Genomic DNA, 18,273 nt, shown 5'->3' with positions numbered 1-18,273 from the left:
ATTACATTTTAACAGGAAAGCTGGAGGATATTCCGAATGTTTTAATACGTCACAAGTTAAGGAATGTGGTAGCAACAGGCCATTTTTTTTAGGTACACATCAAAACCAAATTCAGAAAACCAGATGTTGATGAGTGAGGGGGGTGTTGGAGACAGTAATAAAAATTATTTTTGAAAGTATTTTTTATTTGAAAATATATTAAAATAATATTTTTTTTATTTTATTTTTTTAATCAATGCATCAAAATAATTCAAAAAAATCAAAATTTAAAACAGAAAAAATCAAAATTTTTCAATAGATGAGCCATTATGCAAATGAAAAAAGAAACCAAAGAAGGAGCTAAACAAGCCTAATTGAATTACTAGTTTGAAAAAACCACCACATATAGGAAGAGTTTCAAGTGGGCTGGGTCGAAGCGGTACTAGATTAGACACGAAGAACAATACAGTCCAAGTTCAACAACATTTTATCAGCAGATAAAGAGATTGGGAAATCATAAAACAAAGAACCTTAGGTACGTACGTAGGATGGTTTGGAAAGAACAAGCTTCATACGCGGCCATTTCAAGAATCGAGGACACCAGTTAACGAGGAGGAAGATTGGCCATTTTGCGACTTAAAATAGTATCAGAAATGCAGAGGTTCAAATCCAGTAATTCCTAAGCTTTCCGTGATGTTGCAGACCATGCCAGGCCTTGAAGACGTATGGGAAAGTCTGGTCCCACAGAACTAGTTCGAAATTTTCTCCTCATATTGGCTACAAATTCATAGCAAACCAGTGTTATGGGAGGGTAAATGGAGGTCTGACAAGTTAGTGAAATACATTTAAAAAAAAAATTAAAGAAAAATGAGTGATCTTCAAGAGAAATGTTGCATTTCAGTCATTAGAAAAATGCTGCTAGGTTATTGAGGAAGCTAGCATGGCTTTGTGAAGCTAAAAAAGAACTTCAATGCAGCTGCCAGGTTTAGCTAATATCAACCAGCAAAAACAAAATGCCGAATATCAGATCACAGTTCACACTGCTGTTTTTCTAGATTTGAATGCATAACTAGTTAGGTGACTTAAATTTTACAGAAAAATAGAGCAAATTGCACCAGAGCTCCAGCAATCGTATTTCATGTAGAGGGGAAAAAGATTAATAGAAGATTCCATCCGATTTTAAGGAAAACATTTGAAATTAAAGGTACCACGAAAACAGTTTTTGTTTCAGAAGAACCTTGATATTCTATGAACAAAGGAAATGTCAAGAGCATATAAAGCAAAGAAGAAGCAATGATTTCTTGAAAAGTGTACAAGGTTTGCAGTTGCCCACATTGGCCTAAGCATCTACACTTGAAACATTTGGACACCCAATGTCATCCAAAATGGAGACATAATTACAGGAAAACCTTCCTGGATTTAATGAAATCACAAAATAACAAGAGAAAATGCCTCCAACAGCTTTTAATGTATCTGTGTGTAGACAAAGGAAATGACACAAGCTCATTGCCAGACCTCACAGGCTTCTCTCTACTACGCAAACTCCACCGCCCCTGCCCTCTCCCAACTCCAAATTTCCCTGAAAAAAATCCCTTCTTAATTCATAATTGATAATCCAATCTTTAGCATTGTAGTTGCAGTCTCCGTCCACCAGCAATTATAACCACCCGTTCCTCATCAGATTTTTGTCACACTAAACATTAGATTTAATCTCCTATTTTACTGATCATGAAGGTGTCTTTAACATTCTCTGATGCAATTCTTGGTTCTAGAATTTCAAATCTCTGATCCAGTTCTAATTCCTTACACTAAACATTAGATTTAATCTCCTATTTTACTGATCATGAAGGTGTCTTTAACATTCTCTGATGCAATTTTTGGTTCTAGAATTTCATATCTCTGATCCAGTTCTAATTCCTTAAACCCCATTTGCGAATATGGCTCCCTGTTCCATCCTGCCTTATCAAGTTCGTTTCTTGATAATAAAGAACATCTAGACATGCCCTGATGCGCACTAAAAATAAAGGTTCAATCTCCTATTTTAATCATAATAGAGCTCTCTTTTTAACATTCTTGAATTCATTTCTTACTTAAACCCTCCATTGGGCAACATTGGCCCTCCTCCCCAATCAAAGGTCATTTCTCGGGTATCGAGACATACTCTAATTTACTTAAACCCCATTTACAATATTAAATTGGATCCTTGAAAAGTTAATGTTGTTTATCACTGAATAAAACTCAAAATCTTGAGCTAAAAATACCCATTTAACTTGGTGCAGTAATCGGAATCAAGATAGCACAAAATCATAAACAATGAATCAAACAAAAGCACTAGAAGTAAAATAACAAGACCAAATAATAAGACCCAAAATTAAAATAAATAAATAAAAATTTAAAACTTACTATCAACAACAGTGTCTTGAGCTTCAGACACCATACGAGAAAAAACCTTAGGATTCCTCCTCGTATTAATGGAAACCAACGAAGTTGAGAACTTTGAACCCATTTGGATCCTCAGTCCTCTGAACTCGGCAAAGGAAGCCGCCCCACCAAGGCGGACGGGGAAAAGAAGCGCCACTGTAGGCTGAGGTGATGACATCATAATCATAGACTGGGATTTGAGAGGGAGCATTTTAGGCGTGAAGAAGGGTAAGAAGATAGAACCATTTTGAGAGCTTTTAGTTGAAAGTGAGTTTTCTGTGTCTTTGGTTTCCTTATGGAAAGTTAGTTTGGAGAGGAAGCATGGAGGAGTTGGAGACAGAGGGATAAAGAGAAGTGGAAGAAGGCGGCAGGACAAAGGTTTCAAATGCTAAATTCTCTCTGTTATTAACGACTAATGTCAGTTTGTACTAGGAGATTTTAAGGCTTTCTTTTTATTTTTAGTTTAGATGGTTTTTGATTGGTTTTTAAAGTGTTGTTTATATTAAAATATTTTTATTTTAAAAAAATTATTTTTAAAATTAATACATCAAAATTATTTAAAAATATACAAAAAAATATTAATTTTTAACCAGGTATGGTTGTCAATAAAAATTAATCCCTTTTTTTAAATGATTTTAAAGGTATTTTTTTAAATGATTTTATATTATATTAATTATAATCACGAGTGATTTCATGTGTTCGATGATGAGGGTATCAATGCTTGTGCCCTAGTCGTGTGGGTTGAAGACAACAACCAAATCACCGGACCTGGGAGTTATCATTTTAAACTACATATATTATACTTTATTGAAAATTATATCTATGATGATTCAGAATGTTTTACTTAATATTTTTGTATTTTGAAATAGCTCAACTCAATGATAATAATATAGTAACTTAATTAAATATGTATATAGTAAAATATCATATTCAATATACTTGAATTCAATCGTGAGTTAAACTCAAGATACCGTATATATAAAAACATTGCTAAGACTAAAATACTTGGGTTCAGTCGTGAGTTGAGCCCAAAACACTATAAGTTTGGTAAATCACATTAATTATTTTAGACATATATTGAGATAAATTTACAAGCATTAAAAATTATAAAAACTTATGTACGAAGGTCTTCTGAGTTTATCTAAAAAATCTAGTTTCAAAACTTAACTCGATTTGGATTTCAATTTTAATTGGAAAATACATTGATATGATTAAACTTGATTAACTTGAAAGGTTGATTGGTAACCTAGTTGACTTAGTCAATCCTAATTCAAAACAGGCTAAATTAGAAATATAGAACTTTTTATAAAAAACAAAATGAAATAGCATCGTATTAATAAAATATATATATATATCTGGTTTGACCCATTAACCTAATAACTTGAATTCTTTTATATGTTAGATTTTGTATGGAGTTTGGGACAACCATGCATCTATGCATAAATACATCTATTACCAGTTTAACAACTACACTATACTCATCAATACATCTAGTATTTTTACTACATAGATAGCTCGTGGGTCAATTTAAATTTCTAGTTACATAAAAACAAGATATTTAAACAACACTAGCATTTTAATGAAGTAAGAAAAATATGAAACTCGAGTTATTGATTTGACCAAGTTCAATAAGTTTGGTTAATTTAATAATATAATTAGAAAAAAAAGACATTGACACTAAATAAAGCGATAAAAAAATAACAATAATTAACTATAAAAAGTATGTTGTCAATACCATACTCAAGAGAGAAAAAAAAAATATTGGAGACTCGTCATTGCTTCTCCATGGACACCACCCCCACCACCAAAAAAAATCTCATTGATACGAATCCAATATCAGTGCGAAAAGCTGCCGACAATAGTGAAAAAGGTCGCACATACCATCAAAGTAATAACTCATAAACCAAACCAAAGAAAATATCATAAAGTGAGCATTTCATGCTTATATTTAATTCATTAATTTAATTTAATTTAATTAAAAAGTAAATTTTCTTTAAGAAAAAGTTAAATTTAACAACGAACGATAAATAAAAAGACTCAAGATAACTTAGGTCATTTTCAAATTTAGTGTAAAATCCTATAGAAAACAAATAAAAAAAATTATGAAGCCCAATATTCAATTTAATAAATGCTGAAGGATAAAACTGAAAAAAGCATGAGTTTTTTTTTTTTTTTTTAAAGGGAAACTAAGCTAACCCAGGCAAATCTCTTGAACCTGAATTAATCTCTCAAACTCACGATCCTTAAAATCCTAGACTCTGGTTCAATCAAGAAACTTAATTCACAACCAATTTAACATTGAAGTATGCAATTTGAAAAGAATATCAATTTTTAAAAAAATCAAAGTAAAAAAATAATAATCAAAAGAATAAGGATCAAATGTGATAACAAAAAAACATGAAGGATAAAGTTGAGAAAAACATCCAATCTTAAAAGTTATCTCAAATAAAACAAGTACTAATCAAAAGAATAGGATCAAATATAGTAGATAAAAAAAATTAAAGGATGATTTTTTTTAAAAAAAAATCCAATTTTATAAATTATTTCAAATAAAATAAATAATAATCCAAAAAACATGAATCAGATATGAAGAAAAAACATTTCAAATGACTGCTTTAAAAATTTAGAGGGTAAGATGAGAAAATCGATGATAAAAGAAAGGGAAAAAAAATTGTCGATGTCAAATTAGAGGTTTGTAAACCACACACATCATTTAGGGATAAAGAGTCTACCTAGAGTATTCAAACGTTGTTGTTTGCCCATAAAACACCCCTTTATGAGCCACCAGAAATCACTAGTGCTTCCCACTTGATGGCACACATGCGCAAGCCACTTTTTTTAAAACATAATATTTTATATTTATTAAAATATATAATTGTTCCTTAGTCAAGTTGATTATAACAAAAAAAAAAAAACTAGGGTGAAAATTTAAAAAAATCCCATGGATACGAGTTTAATATTATTTGCTTTAAAGAGTAATTTAGTTATTTTATTTGTGAGAAAAAAAAAACTCCAAGGTAAAAATTAAATAATTTTGCTTATAAAACTAATGAAGTTATTTTACCATGCTAAAAAAACATAAAAAAAATCGATTGTCCCTAATCAATCTATAATGATTAATGGAATTTTAAAAAAATTATATTACCGTTAATTGGTTTTTTCATAATTAAAAATTCATCATTACACCTTTACAATCCATAATATAATGAGTTGGATGTATTTTGTTTTATTAATAATAATAGTTTAGTTTAGTTTAATGCTTCTCAATCTCTCCCTTTATGTTGGAAGTTGGAACCAGACCAAATTTCCATCGCTATTTCAATTGAATGCAAGCCCAAGCTCAATCCTAAGCCCAAGACCAACCTTATATAGAGTGAAAGTTATTCTTTGCTTGTGGAAAACGCGCCGTATCAAGAGAGACCAACAAGCTAAGCAGAAAAACAAAAACCCACCAAAACCCACCATGCTTTCCGTCTCAGCAACAAGGCCATTGACATTCAAAATCTCTCCTCCATCTCCAGCCTTCTCTCTCAGAACCCACATGGAGTCTCCACCAAGAACCCACTTTACCTCTGCATCACATTCTCCTCAAACAAACCCTGATACTAGTGATGGGTTTACCATAACTTTACAGGAATGGCAAGGATGGGGTGCAGTATCTCCACTACCTGCTAAAGTTGTGGAGATTGTTAAGGATTTGAAGCTCTTGGAGAAAACAACTGAGGTCCAGATGAGCTTTAGTGGGCATCGTGGCAAACTAGAGGTAACAATTTTGTTAATGAGCAAAAAAGGAGGGATTTGATGGAAAAGATTCGATTTTCATGTGTTATGTTGTGTGGTACTGTAATGAAAACAAAGTTTTTATGAATAGCATTTTTCTTGGGTTCAATTCACTGAGGTTTGTGTTCCTGTGAATGGAAAGATCGGTTCTTTTTGTTTATTTTGCCTGGTATTTGATATATTCAAATGGAGCAATTGATAATTCATAGAGATTTTTTGTGGTGATGAGAATCATTGTTTTGATAAGCTATAGTGTAGTTCCAGTGGGTGTGTTTCGCATGGCTGAAAGTCTCTCTCTTTTTTTTTTTTGTATATTCTGTTTTGAATTAGGGGGATTTTGGAATGCAAGAGAACAAGAAACATAGAGCAACATATCAGGCTTTAGGTGATTCTGAGAAGAAGCTCCAGTTCTTTTCAGCTCGACAGATAGCTTGTCGTTTGCTTGGAAGTAGAGGTTACCTCTGCCAGAAGGTATGTGATTGATGTTCAATGGTACGGTGACATTTTCGTGGTGGTTGGTGTGGTCTTTTAATGGGAATTAATATATTTATTTGCAGTGCTGGCTTCCTCTAGAAGAAGATTGTATGTGTTCAAAAGTCAAGCCCAGCTCTCTATGGCATGGCATAAGGTTTTGGTTGTATATGCATCCAAAGGTTAGCATGTCATGCATTAGTTCTTGTCCTGAATGTTGTAACATCCTTCGTGGCCATCAAATGTTCAATCAACTTTTTGCAGGATTTTCTACGACAAAACAACACTGGAAAGTTGTTATGGCAAGTACTTGGTGTTGAATCAGCTACTTTATGCCTCTATGGGATTGCTGAAGATGAAGAAATAATGTGGAATGCTTGTAAGATTGCAGGTGTGCTCAATATATGCTTTGCAATACACTGATACAACATGCATGTCTGCTTTGTCTGTCACTTCTTTTGACTGCTATGAGAATCTATTTCTGCTGGCCAAAAAAGATGCACAGAAGCTTTGAGTGTTTTAAGCAATCCATGAAGAACTTTTACGAAGTCACCATTTATTCAATGTATGGTCATTTGATCAAATGGGTTTTATATTTATGTGCTGGAACTTAATTAGCATTCTTTTTTTAGCTAAGGCGATGCAGTTAAGTAATTTTCCTTATTTGAAAACTTTCTGCTTGGTGTTTATTTCTTCCCAACTCCACATATTCAACTTGCAGAACCACTGGTTTAAGTGCTTGATGCAAATTGCAGGAAAGGACAAGGTTTGGTGCCTTTATCCCAACAAGAATGTAGCAACAAAATCAGTGCAGGATGCTGTTTGTCAGGAAATTTCAGCTGATCCAGAATGCAACACAACCATGGTACTCTTTTCTCACAGCTTTAGTGTAATTGCTGTGTTTATTTGGTAATATCTTGTCATTGATGGTTTTAAAATATCCTGACATTAAATCAACAAACATATCCCAGGATGTGGACTATTCCGAGCCTACAAAAAATATTAATTTCCTTTAAATTCAGGATGAAATTTCTGTTCTCAGTTTGACAGCTCTCCTCTTCTTTCAGTTCAACTACGTGGTGATACTTATATTGCTTCTCTTTCACAGACAAATGAATATAAACCTTTAAATTTCATTTTGATTGATGGTACATGGAGCAACTCTGCTGCAATGTTCAACCGCTTAAAGGTAATACTTCAAAGCACCTTCTCTGTACCTTATCTGTTGTCTAGTGTGTAGCAACTTGAATTCCAGGTTAGACAATTCTTAGGAAAAAAAAGTGTGCATGCTTTTTTCCTTCATCTCATCTTCTTCTGTATGCCACATGTACGTGTATAAATTTCTGAACCCTGGCACTAGTTGTTACAAGAGCATGCTGGTTTTGCTACCATACCCTTATATTATAAATATGGGGATGTTCATATTAATAAACCTTAAGCTGTTTTCAGGATTTCATTGACCTGTGTGTTCTCTGTGCAGGAGAAGACAAAGTCAGTATGGGGAGTGGAGGATCTTCCCTGCATATCCCTCTCTGCAGGTGTATCTACAATGCACAAACTTCGGTGAGATATAAAACATAGCCTGATCTCTTCTAGGGGTCTGTAGGGGCTTCTACACATCAACTATTTGTATTCATACCCCCAGTGACTCCCACCACTTCCTTCTCTTCTCTTTGGCCTTTTGCGAAGCCCTTTCATTACATTAAACTTACAAGCAAGCATGAATGGCATTTTATTGGCAGGCCCCAGCCATCATGGGATCGTACCTGTACAGCTGCTGCAGCCATTGGCCTGCTGTCCGAGCTACAAGTACTTCCACAGTTCAGCTCCTATGGATTGGATAAACAGAATGAAGCGCTGGAGAATGCTGTAGATGTTTTATTAGAAGCACTAACTGCTCGACGTCTTAGGATGGGCCGTTCCATAACCCGAAGACTGAGGCACAGCAGCAACATCTGTTAAGGCCAACCTAAAATTGATATTATTTATCTGCTCGGAAAATGTTAAAACTACTGAGGTATTCTGCAAATACTTATTTGAAATCTTTTTCATATAGGGTGGTTATAAACAGATGAATGATTTTTCAAATCTTTCCAGTTCTGGTGTCAGTGCTGCTATTATTGACTGCTTTTATGTCTCTCAAAATGGAATTCATTCGTCACAAAATTCAACTTTGGTTTTGTCTTCAGTGCCCATTCATCCTCCAGCAGCGTGCTCGAGCATTCTCTTCAAGCAACAATCTCCTTAACATTAAGTTCTTTTTGTTATAGGTTACTGCGTTTCTCTTTTGGCCATGATGTAGGCTTGTGAGGTGCATTTTGTAATTTCTAAGCTGCACCACGTGGTTTTTCTCTTCAACCTCTCATTGACTTTGCAATTCAGAGAATGATGGGATACTGGATAAATCTGAGAACACTGGTACTAATTGAAGTCATTTAGTAGCGTACTTTATAATCAGCTCCTAGTTCCTATTATGTCAAATTGGAAGACAATGGGAGAGGTGGAGGGCATCATTTTCAATGTGCAGAAATAGCTGCAACCAGAAAGCATACAATAATGTAGTGGATTTTCTTCCCTTGTGTACTTCTGAGACTTGGTTCACTTTGATTTGACGTTTTACACTGTAATGAATAACAGCATCTTCTAACCCATATATTGCAGCAATTTTGGCTTCCTATATTTGGCTTTTATAATTACGTGAATTACATAAGAAATGTTTTAGGGAAATGTTTGTAACTGCTGCAATCCAACAGTCTGGTGGTTCCTTTTATCACATCACATTAAGGGAGAAATGTTTTTCTTTTCATTTTTCCGATGGTAAAATTAGACAATCATTAGGGCAAGGATTTTGCAACGAGCAATGCTTTAAGCATTGCTGTGTTTCTGTTATAGATATCTTGAATGATTTCTTGGTATCATATCACAATGGTTGAGTTGTCTGCTTGAAATCTGCTGTAGTCTTTATTCAATTGTTTCAGAGGAGTAAATTGTTAAATGGTCACAACTCACAAGCTTAAGCGAAATGGTCTTGTCTGGAAATTGGAACTGGATTGCACTCTTTGCTTCCTACTGATACTGAAATTTCCTCAGCTGATCTAGCCTGTGTAGCAAATAGGCAGTTCCAGGTATGCTATTGGGCTGCTGGTGCTATAGGCCCCTGCTTGTGATTTGGATTTAGTTTTGAGCTGCTGCGGATATGATGCGAGTTCGGCTGTTATTTGGAGGTACATTTGTTGCATATGGAAGTATTTGTCCTCTCCTCTAGGTTTTTTTGCTGCCTTTTGAGATCAATCAACTGTATTATTAATGTCCAAAGAAAAAAGAAATATAAGAGGGTATGTTGAATTTATTAATACTTGAATAAATAAATTTCTATGTTAAATATAATGATTTATAACTAACAATTTAAGCAATATGCCTGTGTTACTGTTAGAAAGCTGATGGTTGCTTGCCACCATGACAAGTTCACGGTTGTTTGCCTAAACTCTTTCACCACCACTCGTGCAAATGTTCGTTCCGGCTAAAAATAGTAAAACGGGAGAATACGATGACACTGTTTTTTGGCAGCAAAAAGAAAAGAAAGGAGGGTCATTTCTGGTCTAAGGAGGGTTGGAGATCAATTTAGATCTCCAAAATTTTATTTAAAAAAAAAAAAAAAAAAAAAGCTAAAAGAAAAAGAAAAGCATGGCTAGTAATTTTAATCCATGGTTTTATCTCATTTGCTTCTTCTTCCTTGCTGGACTTGCCACCTCTTCCTCGTTCATTTCCTGTATGAATTATATACCATTCATATCACATCATAGCATTGTATTAGCATAACATTTTGGATTTAATCTCATTAGTTCTCATGTTGGTTTTCTTTCCCTTTATTTGCAATTGAAAAATGCAGATGATGCACTTGATGTTCATGGAGGTTCCGGCCGAACCCTCCTTCAGATGAAAAAAGGTAAGTTTTCCTTCTATTTTTCCATTTTTCTTTTGGGAAAATTGTAATTTGATGAACGTACGTGATTGAAAAGGAAAAGGATACAGAGAAATCTCTTTGTTCTGCAGAAACAAGCAGATTTCTAGGATTTGCCTAGTTAATATCTCAATGACAAGAAAGTTAAACGTTTCTCCATTTCATCCCCCCTTTGTTAATTGTTAGTTATTGATTCTTGAACTGATATTTTAATTTCTTGATTATTAGTGTTGAGGATAGAATATTACTGTTGCATCCCATTTGCTAAGGTGATCAAACATGTACAACTTTTGTATTGAATCACTTGCCTATCTTCCTATGCTGAAGGACTATTTTCTTGGAGAAACTTAAACCAACAGCCGATATCTTAGGGTTGATACATCATGGGGTTATTATCAATAAAACATGGCCCTATGAATTCTCATGTTTTCCTCAATTTCCCACTATTTGCAGCATGCAACATAAGCTTTGAAAATTTGGACTACAGTGTCCTCACAGACAAGTGCAAAGGACCCCAATACCCAGCCAAGCCATGTTGTGATGCTTTCAAGGAATTTGCTTGCCCTTTTAGTGACGCCATAAATGACCTGGAATCTGACTGTGCTTCGACCATGTTTAGCTTCATAAACCTCTATGGGAAATACCCTCCTGGCTTGTTTGCCAACGAATGCAGAGAAGATAAGAATGGTCTTGATTGCCAAAATGTGGAACAATCTAAAAAGAGTGGAGGGGTTCAAATTGCAGCTACTCAATCCTCATTGTTGATGCTCACAGCAGGACTCTTAGCGTTGTTGTTACAATTGTTCTAGACTGTTCAGAGTGGATAGCCATTCATTTCCTAACTGAAACACCTTCCTGTCTCAAAGTATTGCTTCATCAAATTATGGTTTCTCCATCATCGTTTTCTCCACCTCTGTGCTACAGTTTGGTATTCTTTTAACTACTAAATGGTGCCTAATCTTCTGTCCAATTCTTTCGACTTCGACAAGCCATGTACTGTTTTACTGTAAACCTGTATGGCTATTTGACTTTCAAAAGACATTCCTGAATATTAATGGATGTAACATTGCTATAAAGCTCTAATGTCAATTGCTTAGTTGGATTTGAGAGGATCTCCATATGCTATCGACCTGGGTTCTTCGGATTATAGATGGTCACTTGGCACCTGATATAATTAAAGATTCTGGTGTTATGTCAATGTCTGTCGTCCCTCTAAGAACTTGAAACTGCACTGTCATACTGCAGTAGTGCTGATGCTGCCAAATTTGCATATCTAGTAATAGTTCTCTCTCTATATTACTTATAAGGGCGAACATGATTCTTGTAGCAAAGATATGTCATGGAAACATCAAGAATCGTGTGCTAGGTCTTCTCAAAAAACATGGATATTAGAGGGAGGACCACGCATGATATGACAATTGGATGAAAAGGCATCTGGACAACATCTGTTATTGCTTCCAAAACAGTCTTGTAACTGTCCTATGAGACCCTTTTTTTTCCCAAAAACTTGCCCATTCCTTACACAAGTAGATTGGATCCCTCGTCTCTTTGTAGCAATTACTATGGAACTTTTTTGTTTTTTCACTAATCAAACATATCCTCGAGTCAGTTCACGCATCTATTATATCATTTCAAGTGCTTTTAAGGTCACATCTTTTACGAGAATATTTCAAAATGTGCTATCGATTACTATTAAAAAAAACATAGTTTTAAATAAAAAAAATTAATTTTGTAAAAATACGATTTCAAACACCGTCACAACCTCCATTACATAAAGGTGTATGGCATTTTACCTTCATTAGTTTATAACCAGTTTACTCGAGCTGTATTCTCACTGTACAAGACAAGAGCACTCCCTTCTTGAACATTGGCATCACCTCTCCACTAATCCAACAGTAAGCTCCTCGCACCTTTCTGGTCACTGTCACCTTTACCCCCATTTATCACTTTCAACGAAAGGGCAAGGAAAAGAAAGTAAAAACCTCTTGGGAGCATTGACTACTCGTGGAAGCGACTAAAAGAGGAAGCCAATAGTTGCGTGAATTATACCCATTTTAGCAGTTCACATCAAGCACTCTGTAAAGTATGCTGCGACATCAGGCTCGGGCATGCTTGCAGGCCAATGAAATACCTCACCGAAAGAAGAAAAAGCAAAAATCAACATCACGATCAAGGAAAAAGAAGCAAGCATCAACAGAGTGGCAAGAATGGTGGTGTCAATGGTGGGATATCTATAATTGCGGCATGATCAGCAAGTTTATTTTCTTAATATGTCCATAAATGTTAGAAGCAGCTTGGCTCGCACAAAATGCCTGTGATGTGTATCCATTTTTACCACTCATTTTGCTTGGCAAGATATGGAGCAAGATAACATTTTGAAATCAAGAGCTAATATCTGTGCCTTGTGATTCAAGAATATAGTGTGGAATAAATTCAGATTTGAGATCTCAAGACCTTGGCTATTATCCTGACTAAGCAATAAGCTTCGAATATTATTTGAAAAAGTGTGATCACTGCAACCAATTAATGAATAAGTTCTGGTATTTAGGTTGCGTTAACATACTTGTGTTGGGAATCAAGAATACTTGATTTCAAGTTTCATGGCTTGTTTGGAAGTGTAGGGCATTATTAGTAGTACATTAAAATAATATTTTTTTTTTTATTGATATAGTATATGAAAATAATATAAAAACATTAAATAAATATTAATTTAAAATATAAAATAAAATAAAATAAAAATTCAAACTTTTTCATGTTCATCGCTTTGTTTTTTGTTTCCTTTTCTCTTTTTGACCATTGAAGGTAGCACCACATCAAAGATTCTGCGTAGTTGGGTTCAAATTCAAAGATTTTGCTTCGTTCTTCACAATTCTTTTTTAAAAAACAAGACACCACTCGATCATTTGGACCATTGATCCCATTCTTGTTCCACTAAATTTAGTTTAGCTTAGCCTGTTCCAAATTTGTCTGCAGACTACTCTCATCGTGTTTTTGAAAACTGCAAGCATACAATTTCAAGCAAAAACATGGTGCCTAGTCAAGAACTTGGCATTCTTTGTGTTAGCAGATCAAGATTTCAGGCAACCCCAGACGCCCAAGCAAGAGTTTGGTGCAAAATCAAGAACTTAGCTTTTCCATTCCACAGAGAAACTAATCTACTTATCATCTCAAGCTAAAATTATTTAAAAACATTAAAAAAAAAAAATTCATGTGAAAAACAACATGGAATGCATAGAAGAACTTGACTTTTAGCTCTCATCCTTCAACTTAGCAAGGATAATGACATTTTGTCCTCACAATTCAAAGAAAATTCTTTGCAATTTAGAATTTCTTTTTTGGGACTTCTCCTCCATAGGAACCATATCTTCAAGTGCTCCAAAACTCTGTCATCCACATACATGATATAAAACCCATGATGCCTGCCTAACTTGTAATAAATGGTAGCTGAGATCTGTTGGCACTTGACTTTGAAAACCAATCGTTTTCTGACACGTGGTAACCCGAAAAAACAATAGTGAAAATAGCACAAAGAAAAATCAGATATTTGAATTATGAGCAGGACAGACACAATTTGAGTGAAAATACTCTTACAAAATCTCAACTCAGGCATTACAGTCCACCCAAGAAAAAAAAAAAAGGTCAAACTTTCTTTATGCTATCTTTTTTTTTTCCCTCTGGATTAAAGAGAAAAGATGGGTATTAGCTAAAATTAGTGCGGCTAATCAACATCATCCATGGAGCTATCAAGGCCAGATGACTCTCTGTCTCTCATCTCTTCATCTGTGAGCAGTGATCAGTGTTTCAATAAACCTCAGCCCATCAAACCTTGGTGTAAATTTCTCCATGGAAGCAGGTCCTTGTTGGTCTTTGTTTGACCCAGCCTCCTGGAAAAGAAGAAAGAATCAAGCTTTTAGATTAATAGTGTACAAAAACAAAAATCAAACCCAAACTAACAAATAAGCTTGAAATATATCAATAAAAGAAAAATCAAACACCGAAAGGGGCGGATTAGGATTCCATGAATTCCGAGAAAAGCAAAATTGAGAAATTGGATTTCTTGAAAAAGAGAGGAAAAAAGATATTTGGCTTACAAGAAAGTGGAGGCAACAGAGAAAATAAAAGGCAAAATCTTTACCAACAAAGAAATTTCAAGAAAACAGGGCAAGTCCCAACAGAGAAAACAGCAAGGAAACCAAAACCCATGAAATATTTTCAAGAAAAGACACAAACCCAGAATTCTCTTGTCAACTGTCTTACCTTAACATTAGAGTTAAAACTAGGAGAAGAGGAAGAAACAGAGAGGGCAGTAGCAGAAGCTGCAGCAACCGAAGCAGCAAAAACACTTGATTTCTTCATTGGCATGGTGATTTGTCTGGAATTCAAGAATTTGGTAATTGGTTTCTTGGAGAGAAGGCTAAGGTGTAGATGGAGATTGAAGAGAAGTGAAATTTGTGAAGAACATGAGGCCAGTGGTGGGATTTATAGAAGGTGAAGGGTAACTTTCGAAAATTTACGCGGCAACTATCCCCTTCTTTGGACATTAAATTTACAATCTTGACTTCGAATTTGTGCTTGAAAATATATTTTTTATTACTAATTTGTCCTTCAATTTGGAAGCTATTTTAGGCATTTTAAATTAATATTTGGACAACGATGTCTTCAAGAGTGATGTTATCATGCATGAATTTGATGCATTGACTAGGTCGTGGTCACATTTATTCAGCACATGGTTGCATTGGAGGGAATTTTTTAAATATATAAATAACTAGATAGATGAATTGCGGGTTACGTTAATTTTTCACCAACATAAAAAATTAATGATTTGTTATAACAATTATAGTTTTAAAACTTGCCTAGCTTGGCAAGTCAACCCAAGACCTTACTGATTCAGGGTTGGAACTAAACCGGAGTTTATAAAAAAATAAGTGTAGTTAAAAATCTAGCTGGCCTAGCTGGTTGACTTGGTGACCTAATTAACCCTACAAGACCTGGTCAAAAACACAGTTGCAACCTATTGATTATTTTTTATTTTTATCAAAATAAAATCGTTTTGATTTGTAAAAAAAATAGAGGTTGACTTGGGTGATCTAATCAAAATTCATAACCCGAGCCTTGGGCTGAGTCGACCAATGAATCGAGTTTAAAAACATTGATATCAATGCTTTAAAATGAGAAAAACAAAATACAAGATTTTGGTAAAAAAAAAAAAAAGAATAAAATCAATCAATTTAATTTAAAAAAAAAGATTCCTTTTAAAAAAAAATTCTAAAAAAAAAAAACAACTGGTGTTATTTTTAAAATAATTGAAAAATCCCAAAGGGAAGTGAATTTAAAAACAATAAAATATTGTAGGATGAAAACAAAAACAAAAAAGTTTTTTTAAAAAAAGGAAAAAAATCTAAGAAAATCTTGCAAAGTAAAAGAATAGCAATATAATATATATATATATATATATATATATATATATATATATTTGATAGGAAAAAAATTGAAGAAGAATTAAATTGTAAAAAAAAATTTCGAATTCAAAAAACATCTTCAATGAAAAAATAATAATTAAAATAATGAAAACCAAATATAAAAGATAAAAAAAATTATAAGGGATGAAATTAAAAAAAATATATTTAATTTCATTAATTATTATATATAAAAAAATGGATTCAAGATAATGAAGACTTGAGGAGCCCATTTGATTCTTTAAAAGGTTACCATGAAAGTCAAGTAAGATTGAGGCAAAAAAAAAAAAAAATTCTATACACACCCTAATCACAACTATGCAAAATGAGCCATCGTTTTGTGGAGGGGACGCAGAGATGCTTCAACCAATACCCTAAAAGCTAGGTTTTGGTTACCAGACGGTGTTGCATGCGCTTTAAGATGTTAATACATTTATCTCTATTTTTTTATTTTTTTATTAAATTACCCTACTGCCTCAATAATACTTAATAGCTACTAAATAATCAGATGCAAAATGAATCATTAAAACACTAAATTGCGTTAGCTTTATATATAATATTCTAACATGTATATTCCCATTTTGTTTTATAACTATGTTGATATTTTATATAGTTAAAACTAAACTCTCTTCTTGTATTTTATTGTATATTTATTAAAAAAAACTCTTATGAATTTAAAAATTAAGTTTGAAAACTTCGAGATATGTTAAAAAAAACAGAGGAAAGATATTAATGGTGATTAATCTAAATATAAATGATATTTTTTTTTTCATAATTCATAGATTTCTATGAATCACCAAGTTTGCCTATAGCATATCATGTATATATAGTTATAGATTAATGGAGTTAATGCATTTCAATAATCACTAATATCAAATTAGGATCCAGTAATCTATATATGAAATAATATAAGTATGAAAATTATGCAATAACATTTCCATAAAATAAGATCTTGCTATCCATGCATTGTGTAAGGTCGTGTTTGTTTTTACGTTTCAAAAATGTTTTTGAAAAAATTTTAAATTTTTTTATTTTTTTTTTGTTTCAAATTAATATTTTTTGTTTTTATATTCATATTAATGCGCTGATTTCAAAAATATATTTTTTTAAATTAAAAAAATTATTATTTTAATAAATTTTTAAATAAAAAACATTTTAAAAAATAATTGAAACCACACTTCCAAACAGACCATTAAATCACCTTTAAATCAAAGATATTGACACTCAACACCATCCTCTAATAAATTAGATTTTATTAATACTTCTAGATTAAATTCAATTAAAAGGTTATAAGAAGCCTCTCATAAATTAGACGAATCCTAATGATTTGATTGGAACTCGTTAATGATGGATATTAAATAATAAAATTATAAGAAAGGAAAGGGTAGTCCGGTAAAAAGGCGAATTTTTCTTCTAGAATCTGATGAAATGGAATGAGGGCAGTTATGTAATAACAAAAATGAAGAAAGGTTTTTCGCGGCATGTCGAAGATGATTTTTTCGAGACGACTTGTTCGGGAGTTAGTCCTCCATTATAGGCTGATTTTTTCATGTAACTACTCAATAACTTGTCGACACGTGTATGGACGACATGGGACCACGCAAGCATCTCAAAGTTGTTGAAAAATAAAGACTGCATTGGAGTAATACTGGAAAAGCCATGATTTATAGGTTTTGGAAATGCATGAGCTGGCAGAGAAGGAAGATATTATTAAATGGTTTTTGTTTGGAAGTTTGTGATACCAATTTTTTTATTTTTTATTTTTATTATGATTTATTTTTAAAAACAATTCTTACACATTAAGTTAGACCAAAATGCTTCTGCTTCAAGGTAATTTTGTTCAGTGTTTTAAAAATATTTATAAAAATATTAATTTTTTTATTTATTTTAAATTAATATTATTTTAATATTCTCATATCATTTTCATGTGCTAATATCAAAAATATTTTTTAAAAAATAAAAAATATTATTTCAATATATTTTTAAATAAAAAATATTTTAAAAATAAATCTACTATACCAAATAGTTATTAACTAAAGCCTCGTAATGTCAAGCCAGACACAGCATTTTCTGTCTGAATAAAACAAAAACAAAATAAAGTTAAAAAAATATGAACAATTCAGGGGTTTGTTGAAGGGTAGTATTGCCATTTCGCTAATGTATGTTGGCATGATACATTAGCTCATGATTTTTCTATTCTGCGGT

The 18,273-nt window shown here is 33.0% G+C and overlaps 2 protein-coding genes and 2 long non-coding RNA genes across 6 annotated transcripts; 2 read left to right on the top strand and 2 right to left on the bottom strand.

Moving 5' to 3' along the window:
* Positions 1-406: 406 nt before the first annotated feature.
* LOC140954476 (uncharacterized) lies at positions 407-2,801 on the bottom strand. Its single transcript, XR_012167741.1, has 2 exons — positions 2,383-2,801; positions 407-756 (listed from the first exon to the last, which is right to left on the bottom strand). It is a non-coding gene; the product is annotated as an uncharacterized lncRNA (long non-coding RNA).
* Positions 2,802-5,790: 2,989 nt separating this feature from the next.
* Positions 5,791-9,330, top strand: LOC118050392 (uncharacterized). 3 transcript variants are annotated; one of them, XM_073404015.1, is made up of 9 exons: positions 5,791-6,163; positions 6,511-6,651; positions 6,738-6,833; positions 6,916-7,042; positions 7,407-7,516; positions 7,760-7,840; positions 8,132-8,214; positions 8,394-8,668; positions 8,922-9,330. In XM_073404015.1, the coding sequence occupies exons 1-8, from the start codon at positions 5,864-5,866 to the stop codon at positions 8,611-8,613; spliced, it is 1,158 nt and encodes a 385-aa protein (XP_073260116.1). In that variant the 5' UTR covers positions 5,791-5,863; the 3' UTR covers positions 8,614-8,668; positions 8,922-9,330. The 3 variants fall into 3 exon arrangements, with proteins under 3 accessions (XP_073260116.1, XP_073260115.1, XP_073260117.1); XM_073404014.1 differs by having other exon boundaries at positions 8,841-9,330; XM_073404016.1 differs by having other exon boundaries at positions 8,749-9,330.
* Positions 9,331-9,473: 143 nt separating this feature from the next.
* LOC118050393 (GPI-anchored protein LLG1) lies at positions 9,474-11,717 on the top strand. The gene is made up of 3 exons (XM_035060738.2): positions 9,474-9,875; positions 10,541-10,597; positions 11,066-11,717. Exons 1-3 carry the CDS (start codon positions 9,848-9,850, stop codon positions 11,419-11,421), a joined length of 441 nt encoding a protein of 146 aa, XP_034916629.1. The 5' UTR covers positions 9,474-9,847; the 3' UTR covers positions 11,422-11,717.
* Positions 11,718-14,133: 2,416 nt separating this feature from the next.
* Positions 14,134-15,239, bottom strand: LOC118050394 (uncharacterized). The gene is made up of 2 exons (XR_004687871.2): positions 14,870-15,239; positions 14,134-14,496 (listed from the first exon to the last, which is right to left on the bottom strand). It is a non-coding gene; the product is annotated as an uncharacterized lncRNA (long non-coding RNA).
* Between the last annotated feature and the right edge of the window lie 3,034 nt (positions 15,240-18,273).

This window comes from Populus alba, chromosome 13 (genome assembly GCF_005239225.2).
Source record: "Populus alba chromosome 13, ASM523922v2, whole genome shotgun sequence".
Taxonomy (NCBI): Eukaryota; Viridiplantae; Streptophyta; class Magnoliopsida; order Malpighiales; family Salicaceae; genus Populus; species Populus alba.
The sequence above is the reverse complement of the archived record's forward strand: the minus strand, read 5'-3'. Positions and strand labels throughout refer to the sequence as shown.

Coding starts and splice junctions, on each gene's coding strand:
- LOC118050392 (XM_073404015.1), top strand. CDS start 5,864: ATGCTTTCCGTCTCAGCAACAAGGCCATTGACATTCAAAATCTCTCCT. Junction 6,652..6,737: donor GAGGTTACCTCTGCCAGAAG/GTATGTGATTGA, acceptor ATTTATTTGCAG/TGCTGGCTTCCTCTAGAAGA. Junction 6,834..6,915: donor GGTTGTATATGCATCCAAAG/GTTAGCATGTCA, acceptor AACTTTTTGCAG/GATTTTCTACGACAAAACAA.
- LOC118050393 (XM_035060738.2), top strand. CDS start 9,848: ATGATGCGAGTTCGGCTGTTATTTGGAG. Junction 9,876..10,540: donor AGTTCGGCTGTTATTTGGAG/GTACATTTGTTG, acceptor TGAAAAATGCAG/ATGATGCACTTGATGTTCAT. Junction 10,598..11,065: donor CCTCCTTCAGATGAAAAAAG/GTAAGTTTTCCT, acceptor CACTATTTGCAG/CATGCAACATAAGCTTTGAA.